This window comes from Macrobrachium rosenbergii, chromosome 41, assembly GCF_040412425.1.
Source record: "Macrobrachium rosenbergii isolate ZJJX-2024 chromosome 41, ASM4041242v1, whole genome shotgun sequence".
Classification (NCBI taxonomy): Eukaryota; Metazoa; Arthropoda; class Malacostraca; order Decapoda; family Palaemonidae; genus Macrobrachium; species Macrobrachium rosenbergii.
In genome coordinates, this window is record NC_089781.1 from 52,810,592 (window position 1) to 52,826,157 (window position 15,566).

Consider the following 15,566-nt stretch of genomic DNA (forward strand, 5'->3'; position numbering starts at 1 on the left):
CACACACACTTCTCTCTAACTAAAGCACAACTTGTCTTATAATCAACTCCCGAACTCTTGATATTGATTTCAAAATGAACATGGTCTCTAATCTATCCTATGTCACTACTGAGTCTCCCAAAGCACTCGAAAAAGGTCTAATAACGAAAAGGTTTCATGTTACTGAACCAAACAAAACTACTAATGGCAAAAGTCAAACACTCACACAGAACTAATTCCCAAGTTTGTATCTCAGAATAATCACAGTCAACTCACCATTAAGCACACAACAACTCTGCGGAACTCACTACAAAAAAATTCTATCCAACAGAAAAAAAATACTGAGAATCCTATCCAAACACTAAAAGGCATCATATCTCGTAAAAGATGAAAGTTCTACTTGGTTAGCAAATATTTTGCAACAAAAATAGCAATTGATATAATGGCAATCGTTCTAATGATCTTAACAACTACAACTACTCACAATACAGCCTTCATTTTAAAAAAGAAACTGAAAAAAATCCGGCCACTCAAATACGATCTCCCAACCCGAAAAAAAAGATCAGACTTGTTCGGTCCGATATACCAAGTACTTCCCCCAAAAAAAATAATCCCAAACAACAAAGATATTGCGTCAGATGACAAAACACATCATAACACAATAACACCACAACACCAACACACGGGTCAAATCTCGTATGAAATTAGCCCATGTCTCAACTCCTAAAATCATTCGAAAACAAATGATTAAGAACTTCAACATCTAAAATGAACAAGAGACAAAAAAAAAAAAAAAATAAATATCATATATACAAACATCAACCTATTTATCCTCTAACTATATACAAACGTTCCATTACATGACTATATACAAATGTTCCATTTACATCCCACTTTCTTTTAACTTCGAAATGTGGGTCAATTTTGTCACTCCAGTATTTACATCTTTAACTACACCTATTCCTCTTTTGATCTCTACAATCTCAAAAGGTCCGTGAACTTCGGACTTAATTTATAACTAGATCATTCCGAATATCCACTTTAACAAACACTCTATCACCCACGAAAGCTACTTCCCTCGATTTCGCGCGTTACTTTTCTCTACCATTGCACGCGAACTAAGTTCAAGTTCTTTACTGATACGCAAATCTTTCTGCTGTATTTATCAACGAAGTGACCGTAACATCACCTTGAACTCGCTCTGGTAACAAATCAAAAGGTCCTTTCAACTTGTACCCATACAAAGCTTCTGCTGGAGATATCTTAATTGTGTCATTCAACATAGTATTGATACTATATCGCACTTCATCCAACGATCTGTCCTAATGTATCGGAACCACTCCACCGTCATGCGCAAGCTTCTTCGATCACTTTCCGATTCGCCCTTCACATAACCTATTCGCTTCAGGTCTATACGATTGTGATACTTTCTTTATTCCAGCAAATTAGCAAGACTGTCTAAAGTCTTATTAATAAACTCCTCTACCATTGTCTGTGATTGACATTCAGGAACACCATATCGACAAATTATCCTTTAAAGAACGCTATAGCAACTTCCTCAGCTGATTTGTACTTCAGTGGGAAAATCTCGACAAAAGCGAGTCAACTCCATCAACAACTACTAATAAATGTCTATAACCATAAGCGGACTCTGGAGAAGTTACCCAGAATATCCATATGCACTTTCTGAAACGGGCTATGTGGTATGATATGAACTCAAACGACACGACACTGTTGTCGCTGGCTTATTCGTGATTAAAAATAGCGCACTTCTTCGTAAAGGCTTCCACTGCGGAAACATATTTTTCCAAAAAAACTTTGACCTGACGTTTTCATACGTCTTATCCACACCTAAAATGAGGAGAAACAAATTTACAATGTACAATGTCTAGAACTTCTAAATACTAGACTTCTGGCACGATGATTTGTGTAATCTCACCCATGCTTCGAGTACTTCAAGGTTATACTTAACTTTCTCACCAATAAATTATTCTCCAACTCTAGACCAGAAAAAGGTAACTTATACCCTTTCTTCGTGAAACTCCCAAGAAATGCCTTTAGCATCTGACAATAATTTTATCTTCATCTTGCTTTTGTTCGAGCAAGCCTATGTCCCAAGTGACATTTTCACCCGTAATATAACACACTGCTACTTCCTTACCATCACGAATAACAATCTCTCCCGAGACTGCCGATCACTATTTCTCCCCTCGAAGTATGCACTGTAGAAACGTGATGTCCTCTCACATGCGATCTCTCAGAACTACTAATATCAGAGACATTAGACAACAAATATTTACTCTCTTCTCCACACAGGATTCGGTGTGTATTTCCTCATCCTCGGACCGGAAAGTATCTGCTCAATGCATCTGGGTAACTACATTATGCTTACCTTCAATGGTATTTGAGGTTTGCATCAAAATCTCTCAATTAGTAAACTAACGTGTTTCGCGACAAATTTGGCTTATTAAAAGCTTCAACAACGGTTGATGATCTGTAAAATCTCAACTTTATTTCCCAACAACAACATCTTAAAATGAACAAGGCTAGAGACGACTGCGAAAGCTCCTTGTCCACAACTGACATCAGCCTTTCGTTACTACCACGCCGCTTTGAACTTTCTGCTATAAAAAGCAATTGGGTACTTCTTCAAATTTCTGCATCAAACACGCACTCTTACTATCTTCCTGACTCGCGTCAGTCACTAAGGTGAACGGTTGACTAAAAATCTGGAAACTTCAAAACTGGTGGGGGTTCACCAAAGCATTCTTAAGCTTTCTCAAAAGCTAATTGTTGACTATCACCCAAACAAACTTAACGTCTTCGTAACAAATCTGTCAATGGAGACGCCAGAAAATTCGCACAAAACGGCGAAGAACCCTAATATAGCTACCTTAGAACGAATCTAATCTGTTTCCGGTTTTGGAACTGAAAATTCACAATGGCTTTAACTTTCTCATCATTCACTTTAACTCCTCTTTAGAGATAACATGTCCTAAATAGACAATTTTTCTTCCAGAAACTCACATTTGGCCAATTTGGACTTTAATCCAGCGAATCAGAATCGCTTGAGGACTTCTTTAACAATCTTTAGATGTTCTTCAATTGTATCTGTGCATACAAGGAGAATGTCATCCATGTACACAAACACCGACTTTCCTAACAAGCCATGAAGTACTGTGTTAACCAGTCTAGTAAATGTTATTGGGGACCCTTGTAATCCAAAAGTCATCCTATTAAACTCGTAATGTCCCTTTGGTACCGAAAATTCTGTATATTTACGCTACTCTCAAAGGGGAACTTGTAAAAACCCTTGCACATAAGATCTATAGATGAATATATATTCTTTGCCACCGATTCAACAAACAAATCAGGCAAACAAGCTACAGATATCTATCTGGGCATGTTTTTTCATTCATCACAAAATCTACACAAACTTGATACTACCGTCTTTCTTAGGAACTGCAAGCAAAGGAAAATTAAACGGAGAATTGACGGTCTGATAATGCCTTCTGACTCCCACCTCTGAACTTCTTTTTCTACTTCTTTCTCTGATCTTAAAAAGGAATTCGTGCTGGAATATATATGGGATTGGTACTTTTCTAGGCGGATTGAATGTTCTAAAACATCTGTAACTTCTAATTTATCTCCCTTCAAAGCAATGTGATATCTAGATATTCTTTCAAACACTTCACTATCTGAATACTCAGGATAATCAACTTAGCCAAATGTTCATGCAGAACCTGACTTCAGAACTGTTGTTCTCGTTAGAAACATATTCCTGTCTCCACAAAACTCACTAATTTATGCTCTTCATTAAACCTTCAAAATCAATTACATAAGTAATTTTGTGATATTTTTTCACTGAGTCTTGATAGCTAACCAATTCTACTGAAGTCACGCCAAGTAATTGTAACTTCATTTACTGACACCGTGATCAACGCCTTTGAATTTCTCGGTTCCCCAACAACGACACTCGAGAAGGTAAATTCTTTCTCTTTCAGCGACACTTTAACCAATGTAGGAACTGCTGGGTTGTATTCAATATCTTCCAACAAAAATCCTTTTGAAGGATCTTTGCGGAATATCTTCACTCTCTAATGAATGTGTTACACATGTCTCAGACTGTGTCTTAGGTTTTCACAAGTTTTTTCCTGTGTATATATGGAACAAAACAACCCAGACTCACCTATTGTAATCCCCTGAATTCCCAGAAGAATGTTGATGTTAAGTGTCGCATGCAAGAAGTGTGGGTGTCCTAGCAAAACCATTTCCCACCTAAGGCTAACTTCTTCTATGACCACAAAAATGATTCTACTATTGTCTTTCCGCCGATACAAAGTTAAAACAAGAAATGACTTAACCTAAAATATTCAGTTTTTCTCGCTGTACATCACACACACTGTCTCACTAGAAGGGACTAATTTGCACTCTGGAAACTTCGAGTGAAAAAGGTCAGCATTTACTAAGTTAACTGAGCTACCAGAATCAATGAAAATAAGAATTTCATTGCCATTAGAGAATCCACGTACAATTGGCCTAGGTTCTGTTGACTCTACGACCTGATTAGTCATTATCCTGTGTCCGTTTTCGAACTTATCTTGTGAAAATTCTGCTGTTCCTTTGTGTATCTAGAACTTGCATCATGTGGAATTCTCCTGTCATATCTAGAAAACCCCGTGACTTCCCTGAATAATCTCCTATCACTTGTGGCTGGGGCAAAATCTCCATCCATGATCTGGAAGATTTGCAAACTGGAACAATATCTCACTCTGGCAATTTGATTTGCTATGTCCTAAGGTTTATCACAATTAAAACAACGCGTGATCGTTGTGACTGATCTTCTGAATTTTCTTCATTCTCTACCGTATGCATGTCTTCGCTGTTGCATCATTTCCGAATGCGAAGCGATTATCATTATTCTGTGGTTTGGAAACCGTGAAAGGACATCTTTTGCACCCTCCCTGTACAAAACTACTGTCCAGTGTCGGCATTTTGATAGATTTTTGCTAATCTGTAAACAAAAGGATTCGTCTGTATCCTGACTGTAATTCTTTAATGTAAACTATCTACAATTACATCTGGACCGACAGCAAAGGCGTTAAAGTGTAACACCTTCAAATTATCTAAGGAGATATTATTTCCAGTTACCTATGAGCCTATTATAGATTTCTTTAACTCAACTACTGCAAGCTTCGCGCCATTCGTAATTTTCTTGGAATTCAGATAATTGTTCACTGACTCAATGAAGTTTCTATTTTGGGTTGGCTTCATGTCAACTAACCCTTTAAAATTACCACTCCCGCGCTAACGCCGTCACTTTATGCACCACAACTGATTGGGATATGCTTGTTGCATCGTCCGGCATTTTAAATGAGTGATCACACGCCCTGAGCGAATAACATAAAAAAGAAACCAAAAGGGAATACTAGAGAAAGGTGTGTTACTTCTCTAAAAGAAGAATAGAAAACGGAGTTCTGCGCAACTTACAAGAATGGGGTACTTACCAATTTGAACAGAAAACGGAGCACCTATCTCTCGACTTCTAACCTGTGACGTCACCCACTCGAAGACGAAGCAAACAACACCCGTGATTATTGTTGAATAATCACTTTGCGTAACTAACTCACAATCGCCACTATTCTCACTTATTTGGGTATTTGTTAACCCCAAAATTGTTTCCAGAGATCATCCAGATCTATTTCACAACTCCCTCACCCCAGTACTCGAATGGAGACGGAAAAAAAAAAAAAAGGTTCTCAGATACCCATTTAATCCGACTCCACTATGTACTCGCTATCTTAAGACTGAGGGGTAACCACTATGACGCCACGCCCAGTCACGCTTGGGTATCAATGTTAATAATTAGTCTATTAGCAATCTCCCTCTTTCGCCATCATTAAAGACATTAACATTCATGAGGTACTGCTGCCACCATTTAACTCTGTTACAAGAACGGAATTAACACTTTTTTGAAAGTGTACGTAACGTAATCCTAACGGTCTTCTTCAGGAAAAAGGCGTGAAAAGGTTCACTCATGATAACACCTGCATCCTTTTTTCTCCCCTCTCTCTCTCTCTCTCTTTCTCTCTCTTCACGTGTATCGCTTTCTCTCTCTCTCATCGTTTTCCAACTACCCACCCGACTTCACCTGGCCCTTCAAAGCAATTAAATGGACTATTTAAAGAAACGCAATAGTTTCTACAAAATAAGTTTATTATTCAAATAACCCAACAAGAAAGCGAATAAAACCAGCAAAGATTAAAATGCCAATAAATGAATTATCGAGCTAGATAATTGAAACTCTAAACTGCAAAACACTTACTAAAGAAGTCTCATTATGGCTAATAGCCTGAAAATATCCAACCACACATACTCCCAAATCAATAACCAAAGTCATGTCAAAAACAGTCTAACATGTTAATCGAACCAGTCCACATGTTGTTCTAACCAGTCCAATATGTTATTCTAACAGTCCACAGACATCTTATCTGCCGTTCCAAAGCCTGGATCCTCTCCAAAGCTACGTCTAGACAACTGCAGTTCTATCACGTTAATGAACGATCAAACTCACTTTTAGGCAGATTTTGCATAATTTAGATCAAATTAACGTGACGTATCACGAATATACATAACACTTCGGAGATCACCTGACTGCCAATATTATTATAAGTTCTCACGCAGATAGCTGAGGAATCAAACTATTTGCTGAATACAAAGATTTTACATCTGACGGCTCTGTCAGTACCATCTCACTCCAAAAATTCTTTCATCACATCTTAAAGCATTGAAGCTATGAAATGCATATATGTGTCCTTTAAAATTATAGAGCTATTATTTTTCAGTGTATATATATATATATATATATATATATATATATATATATAAAATTATTGTGTATGTATTTGGTTTTATTGGTGGTAATTTAGAAATAGGTAGGGTATCAGTAAGAAAAGAATATAAGCATAGGCTGAGAGCGGTATTGCAAACATTCAGGATATATGTATATGTAAAGACTAGAGCACATCAGGAACGAGTTCTATAGAGTACTTAGCTTCCATCAAAGATGGATAAGACATACTTAAGACCAATGAGGAAATAGATGAAGTTCAAACTACAAAAACAATAAAATGTAAATCAAAATAAAACTTTCCTTTTACTTGTAACAATTTTTATAACTGACTAGCTGACCAACCTGGTGCTGCCTAGAAAACTCTGAATGACAACTGATAAAATCTCTCTCTCTCTCTCTCTCTCTCTCTCTCTCTCTCGATCCTGTTAAGATAGTTGCTTCAGTTACATTGTCCAGCATTTTTGACATTTTATATTTCAGCATTTTTGACTTCTCATCCCCCCATTTCTATCGGGCCTGAACTTGGACTGGAAGGGAATCGGGAGTGTCACCATTCATCTCAGTGACCTCAAAAACTATGGATTGGACACTAATATAGGTCATTTTCAGTCATTTTTACGTCATCCCCTTCCCAACCCTTCTCATCCCCCTTTCCTATCGGGGCTGAAATTGGACTTAAAGGGCATTTGGAGTGTCAGTGTTCATCTCAGCAATCTGGGAAACTATGGGTTAGAAACTAATATATGTTGTTTTTGGTTATTTTTGCATGTCACCCCCTTCTCACTGGCCCCCTTCCTACTGGGGCTGAACTTGAACTTGAAGGGCATCAGGAGTGTCACTATTCATCTCAGCAACCTGGAAACTATGGATTAGACACTAATATCTGTCGTTTTCAGTTATTTTTACATTTCACCCCCTTCTCATCCCCCCTCCCTATTGGGGCTGAACTTGGAATTGAAGGGCATCGGGAGTGTAACTACTCATCTCAGTGACATTGAAAACTATGGATTAAACACTAATATCTGTCGTTTTTGGTTATTTTTACATATCACCCCCTTCCCACCCCTTCTCACCCCCCTTTCTATTGGGGATGAACTTGGATCTAAAGGGCATTGGTAGTGTCACTATTCATCTTAATGACCTCGAAAACCATAGATTAGACACTGATATCTGTCTTTTTTTATTATTTTTACATGTCACCCTCTTCCCACCCCTTCTCACCCCACTTTCAATCGGAGCTGAACTTGGACTTAAATGGCATTGGGAGTGTCACTATTCATCTCAAGATCCTCAAAAACTATGGATTAGACCTAATATCTGCTGTTTTGGTTATTTTTACATGTCACCACCTTCTCACCCATTCTCACCACTCCTTCCTCTTGGGGCTCAACTTGGCCTTAAAGGGCATTGGGATTGTCACTATTCATCTCAGCATCCTCAAAAACTATGGATTAGACTCTAATATCTGTCGTTTTCGGTTATTTTTACATGTCACGCCCTCCCGACCCCCTTCTCACCCTTCCTTTCTATCAGGCTGAACTTGGACTTAAAGGGCATCAGGAGTGTTGCTATTCATCTCAACGACCTCGGAAACTATGGATTAGACACTAATATCTGTCATTTTCAGTTATTTTTACATGTCACCCCTTCCCACACACCCCTTTTGTCTTACCCCCACAGATAGTTTATTTGAAATTGCTTAGTGCATCTCAGAGTTATGCTGGAACACACACACATGCACACACCCACACACACATACATGCTTACATACATCCATTTATATATATATATATATATATATATATATATATATATATATATATATATATATATATATATATATATATATATATATATATATATATATATATATATAAAATATATATAGATTCATAAAGGAATTGAATGCATTGATTATATGAAGGCCTGAGAGTGTCAGGTAGAAACCATGTGATTATTTTGTTTTTTTGTAGTGATCCCCTTAATATCGTTTCTGTTGCAGTTTCAAGAATAGATGAGAGCTTTAAATTTCTCTTATATTCGAGTAACACTAATATACGTTATTTTCACACATAAGTTTTCTTTGAAGAATCATGCATTTATAAAGATTTTTTGAGTTTTTAAAAATGTTATTGGTTCTCAAAAGTATTTTACCTACGATTTTCTTTATGTAATCTCTTTATTCAAAATATTTCTAGACAACCAGAAACATCAAGATCTGTGAGCAACTGTATATCATATAAGCCAAAGACAAGAGGGAGAGAGATGGCAGGCAAACAGACAGAAGAAAATCTCGACCTCCCTACCCCCTTCGTCTGAAACAGAAGGAGAATACAGTGTTTCTTAAGGAGAATACAGTGTTTCTTTCTAAGTTATCAACCGCCACGGTAGTTGGCGGTTAGTAAAGCCCAGAACTCGGAGTTACAAAAACTCCGACTTTGGCCCTTTATAACTCAGGAAATATTAAACCGACCAGGATGAAACTCTGGCTTTAGAGGTTTCCCACTAGGGTCTCTAATGGTACCAAATTTCATCGAAATCCGTTTAGCCATCCCAGAGATCCAGATACTGATTTTTGGCATTCAGGGGATGTGGTAGAGGGTGGGTGAGGGTCCTAACATACCTGTGGAGCAATAATGGTAAAAGATACAGCCGTGACACTTAGTTTATCTGAAAGCTCGTATTCTGGAGGGGTGCTTCTCAGGGTTTGTTTTTTGAAATAATGAATTTTAAAGTGACAGTGGGCCATTCAAATTAGACCCCGAAATTCAAATTTCCTGATGCTCAGCCACAGACTACTCACAATGTAGAAGAGATGCTGCTTTCTTAATATTTGTGAATAGCAGGTGGTGTTAGGAGAAGCTGGCTGACTTACTCTCAATTAACTGTCTATCTATCTGTCTATTTATCTATCTATATAATACTAAAACTACCCCTCTCCTTCCCTTCCCCTAACCCCCCCTCCCCTTCCCCTCTCCTCCCCTCACCTTCCATCCTCCTCCCTTCCCAAGCACAAGATCAAGCGTTAATTTAGCTGTGTCCTCCCCTCCCCTTCCCTCTCCCCTCCTCCTCCCTTCCCCCTCTCCTCCCCTCACCTTCCATCCTCCCTCCTCTTCCCGAGCACAAGATCAAGTGTTAAATTAGCTGTGTCCTCTCCCTCCCCTTCCCTCTCCCCTCCTCCTCCATTCCCCCTCCTTCCCCTCACCTTCCATCCTCCTCCCCCCTCACCTTCCATCCTCCCTCCCTTCCTGAGCACAAGATCAAGTGTTAATTTAGCTGTTTCCTCCCCTCTCCCTTCCCTCTTCCCCCACCTCCCCTTCCCTCCCCCCTCCCCTCCCTTCCCCTCTCCTCATCTTCCATCCTCCCTTCCTCTTCCCTGAGCACAAGATCAAGTGTTAATTTAGCTGTGTCCTCCCCTCCCTTCCCCATCTCCCCTCCCCTCCTCCATTCCCCTCCCCTTCCATCCTCCCTCCCCTTCCTGAGCACAAGATCAAGTGTTAATTTAGCTGTTTCCTCCCCTTCCTTTCCCTCTTCCCCCCACTCTCCCCTTCCCCCTCCCCTCCTCCTCCCTTCCCCTCTCCTCCCCTCACCTTCCATCCTCCTTCCCCTTCCTGAGCACAAGATCAAGTGTTAATTTAGCTGTGTCCTCCCCCTCCCCACCCTCCCCCCCCCCCCTCTCCCCTCCCCTCCCCTTCCCCCCTCCTCCCCTCACCCCTTCCATCTTCCGTCCCCTTCCTCTCCCCCCTTCCCCCTTTTCCCCTCCTCCTCCCTTCCATCTTCCCTCCTTCCCTCTTCCCTCCTCCTCCACCCCTTCCTCCCCTTTCCCCTCCTCCCCTCACCGTCCATCTTCCCTCCCCTTCCCCCTTCCTCCTCCCATCCCACTCACCTTCCCTCTTCCTTCCCCTCCTTCCCCTCACCCTTTAGTGCTGAATAAAGAACCTATCTCCAGAGGATTTTTTGGAATTTGATTAATTATGTCTAGGCATTATGGAGCCGTAAAAATTAATCTAATACCAAAGAATCCCCTGAAGATTGGCTCTTTAGTCAGTACTAAAGACCGTTTAAGGGGCCTTATGACGTCTGGGGTGATATATAAATACGACTGTCCTCGTTGTTCTCTTAGGTGGGTTGCACCCAAAGACTTCTCAAGGTAAGCGCCGATTCTCACAAAGGTGTGAGCTCTGGAATGGGCAATAAACTGACTAATCCCGAATTTTCAAATATCAGAGAACATGCCAAAAAATGTGGTAATAACATTGAATATGATCAATTTAAAATCATTACAAGGGCCACTTCCGAGCTAGCACACTCTATTCTGGAATCGCTAATTATCAACAGACAGTACCATTGCTGAATGCCCAAAACTCCTCCACCCCTCCCTACCTGTCGTAACCGGCTTCTTTGGTTTTCTTTCATCCACATTCCAGTCGCTCTCCTTCTCCCTTCTATATAGGTTGGTACCTCCAGGAATGCCTAATTTATTCTTATGTACAAATGTTTTGAATGACATTTTTGTATAATTTATACGTATTTATATTTCACAATATTTACTCTTATTGCAGCCTTGAAAATGAGACTAATTGTCTTGAAACGTCGGCACAAATAAAGATGTTTTTACGCACCAGTTTGTTTCCACTGCCCTCAGTTCTTGATATGTCTGACTGATTAGCTGTCCTGCCTATATCCTTTATATGGATATATATATATATATATATATATATATATATATATATATATATATATATATATATATATGTATATATATATATATATATATATATATATATATATATATATATATATATATATACAGTATATATATACTGTATATATATATATATATATATATATATATATATATATATACATATATATATATATATATATATATATATATATATATATATATATATACACAGTATATATATACTGTGTATATATATATATATATATATATATATATATATATATATATATATATATATATATATATATACTACATATACATATATATATATATATATATATATATATATATATATATATATATATATATACATACTATATACATACATATATATATATATATATATATATATATATATATATATATATATATATATATATATATATATATATATATATATATATATATATATATATATATATATATATATATATATATATATATATATATATATATATATATATATACATACATACATACATACATACATACATACATACATACATACATATATATATATATATATATATATATATATATATATATATATATATATATATATATATATATATATATACATACATACATAATAAACACACACACGACACTGGAACAAAACAATCAGTGCAACAGATTAAATTGCAGCTTACCCTACATAATCAATGGCTTTATTCATCTTGAGATATGAAATAACCTTTTCGATAGTGTGTGCCCTTGAATCTTCTTGACCATAACAACCACTCCAGATTGGATGGATGTTAGACAAGTAGAAGTATCTGTGAATAAAAAAAAAAACATGATGTAGAAAATTATATAATAAACAAATACGTACAAAAATTCACTGGACGACGATTGGAAATAAAAGAAATCTGCACAACAATTCAGAAGGTATCTTGTAACAACGCTTCAGATAAACAGTTAACCAATTCCCATGTCAGGACGATTACAAGAAGCGTGTAAGTTTAAGTTCAATGTAAGTCAATTTGTTTACAATCTTCTAATTCTGTAAAAGAAGTATTTATCACTTTCAGGACTTGAAGTTGACCCAATGATTTATTGGGAACGAATCTCTTTATACCTTGTTTTTTTTATGTTAACTCGACTGAAGGAAAGCATTAGGAAATGTATCTCATTTACCTTCTTTTCTGTTGTGTTTTGATGTCAAAGTCATACCATACTCCATCTGCCTTGTCCCAAAAAAGCTCAGCCATTGTGGTGTTCTTAATCGTTGCCAGATCGTCATAATATTTTTCCTTCGTATAATTTCCCACTCTTCGATAAAATTCACTGAGAAATCTTGCGTTGACGCAGAGCAGACTGTTTAGATCTACTGGAGCAATTGAAGTAACCCTCAAGTCTTTCAGAGACCCTGCAATGAATATGGCACTTTTAAACCTAAAGTTTCTAAAAGCCCAATAAGTTATGGTACCTCCAGGAACATAATTTTATGATGAAAGCATCTCTTCATCACTGACAGTGATAGGAAATGGGAATGCATCTCAATGGGAAAAGCAACTAAACTTTCTTATCTCACCCGCATCCTAAGGCTCGATGTTCAAAAACTGATAAACTGACCCTTGTTGCTGCCATTGTTTACAATCCAGCGAGTAGAATAATCCCATCCAGACTCAGCACCTGACTTCAATTCAACATAAAGCTGTTCTTTTGCTTCGGAATTCAGGTTTTCAGCGAGGTCGTAATCTTCCCTGGATACAAAAAAAGACATTCCATCAAGATAAACAAATCTACAAAACAACAGATTTACCACAAATTTAAGGAAAACTATAAAAATGCGACACACAGCAACCTGCCACAATCAAGCTTTACTTCTCAAGAACAGGATATGTGTTGGAATAATATAATCCAAATAAAAAACCACTATTAATCCTCGAGTCCTTGCTGGGACTGAATATGTCATCAGCACTCAATCTACACTTTTATTTCTCTTGACAGAATTCAATAGAACTCTTAATGTATATTACTATGGTTCCCAAACACACACGACTCAGACGCGAGTACCAGTTTCCTGTTGTAACGTGAACTGCATCCTTAGCAATTTACAAAATGCAATAACATCAAAAAGCAGACTTTAATCTGTATCATGTTTGTAACACAAATACTGATATTAGATGTAATTCTTAAGAATGATTTTGTTTCACTAATAATGATACAAGATCTGATCTTTATGATTTATGTGGGACATTTTCCCATATTTATATTTATCTCATAGAGACAACACTTACCCTAACGCTAATGATTCTGCTAGCAACAAGTGAATGAGAAATCTTCAAATGCTGTCAGTCATGAAAGAACAGGATAAAATCCAATTGACAGGAAACAGTATTAACAACTACACATCCTCCTCAGCAGCCAATATTTGTATCTGGAAAAAGAGGAGTTTGTTTTCTCCCTCTTTTCGCCCCTTTGTCAGAATCTTCTTGTCTGGCAATACAGCGGCGTACCAGCTACGAGGCTGAACAAATGTGACTACTAATTGGCTGATGTAGGTGGTTACTCATATCAGTCAATCAGTGGTCGCACCTTTATTTATTAATTTTTTTTCCAGCTTGACATCTGTCAAAGTCACTTCTTGATCTGCTGCAAATAACACAAGACATAATATGATGCAACATGAAAACCAAATTGTTTGTATAATGTTTTAAACTGTTTCGCATTATACAAAATTTCAGACTTTGATTTACAGTATACAACTATTTTATGATGAATTTCCATAAAATTTCTATTTTATTTTTGCTAAATTATTATAGGGAAGTTATACCAATAAAAACTGTGCGTCAGTTTCTGTAATATCAATTATCGATAACAATGTAGACTACCGTTTATGTCAGTATCTTTCCACCAATCAAGGTGTAAGGAAATTATACATAGTATTATAAGAAACAACTGACTTTATCAGCAGGCTCTGACCTGCTTTAATATGAGCAGCACAATAGTTCAGGTGATCTTTTCCACACAGTTGAAATCAAGAGGTGGGCAATGCAGGTGACATTTGGGCATGCGGCTGTCAAAGCGATTTGTGAGAGGCTGCCGAACCTCGTGGTTAAACCTGTGTTTGATGGTGAAACCTGGAAGTTAAAGGGCTCCTTCTCAAGGGAGACAAATAAAGAGAAGTATACAAGTGCTCATACATCACTTCTGTTATTTACAAGAGATAAGTACATCTTATAGGTAGTGCTTTTTTTTTTTTTTTACAATGGAATACATGAAAGCTTCACATCTCAAATAGGCTGGTGCCTTTCAAGATGTCAATATAGTACTTGGTTAAGAAAAAAATATGATTACTTATAACCTAAGAATACAACATAAACAGTTACATATAAGTACAAGATATGAATGACACACCTGTTCCACTTCCATACTAAGTAAATACCTTCTTGGCTGCTGATAAGGTTCTAAGTCACAGTTAAATTGAAAAGTTCCTGCTCAACGTGTTCTCTCCAGTGAACATCCCGTTTTCTGTGGTGCCTTCACATCGACCTAGGGTCGACCTGAACATATGTTTATCACCATAATTGTAAACTGTACATTTATTGTCTTTCCAAATGATCATGCTTTATGTACAAGTAACGAAGTATTTATGTTATGTGTCAGACATTATTGATCACTATGTTTTCTGTATGAACCTGTCCTGTTTTTGTAAAGAATTAGTTTGACCTCGGGTCACCTGTAAACCTTTGTACCAACGGTCTCTGCGAAGTACGCAGACGTCCGCACCCCGCTTTATAAGCGGCTCACTTCATCAATAAACTAGCAGTACTTGTCTTCCTGCTCATTATTTCACACCTCTCTCACAGTGGTGACCCCGGAGTGGTTCCCGGAAGCCATTAACAGACCCCAAACAGTGACTAAGTCTTGGCCTGATGAACCTTACTCACGCCACTAACAGACCAACTACGGTGCTCTAACAAAGCGCTCGGGCATTTACCGACCCTCATTGGCAGGTCGCCAGCGTCATTAGTGGAGCCA

General features: G+C 37.6%; 1 protein-coding gene across 1 annotated transcript in view; it reads right to left on the reverse strand.

Moving 5' to 3' along the window:
* LOC136827173 (uncharacterized) overlaps window positions 1-15,566 on the reverse strand; it is a 369,000-nt gene that overhangs the window by 41,703 nt on the left and 311,731 nt on the right. Inside the window, exons 12-14 of the mRNA XM_067084944.1 lie at window positions 13,155-13,386; window positions 12,717-12,948; window positions 12,230-12,355 (exon numbers count right to left, since the gene is read on the reverse strand). Coding sequence (XP_066941045.1) covers window positions 12,230-12,355; window positions 12,717-12,948; window positions 13,155-13,386 — 590 coding nt within the window. The remainder of the gene's footprint in view (window positions 1-12,229; window positions 12,356-12,716; window positions 12,949-13,154; window positions 13,387-15,566) is intronic.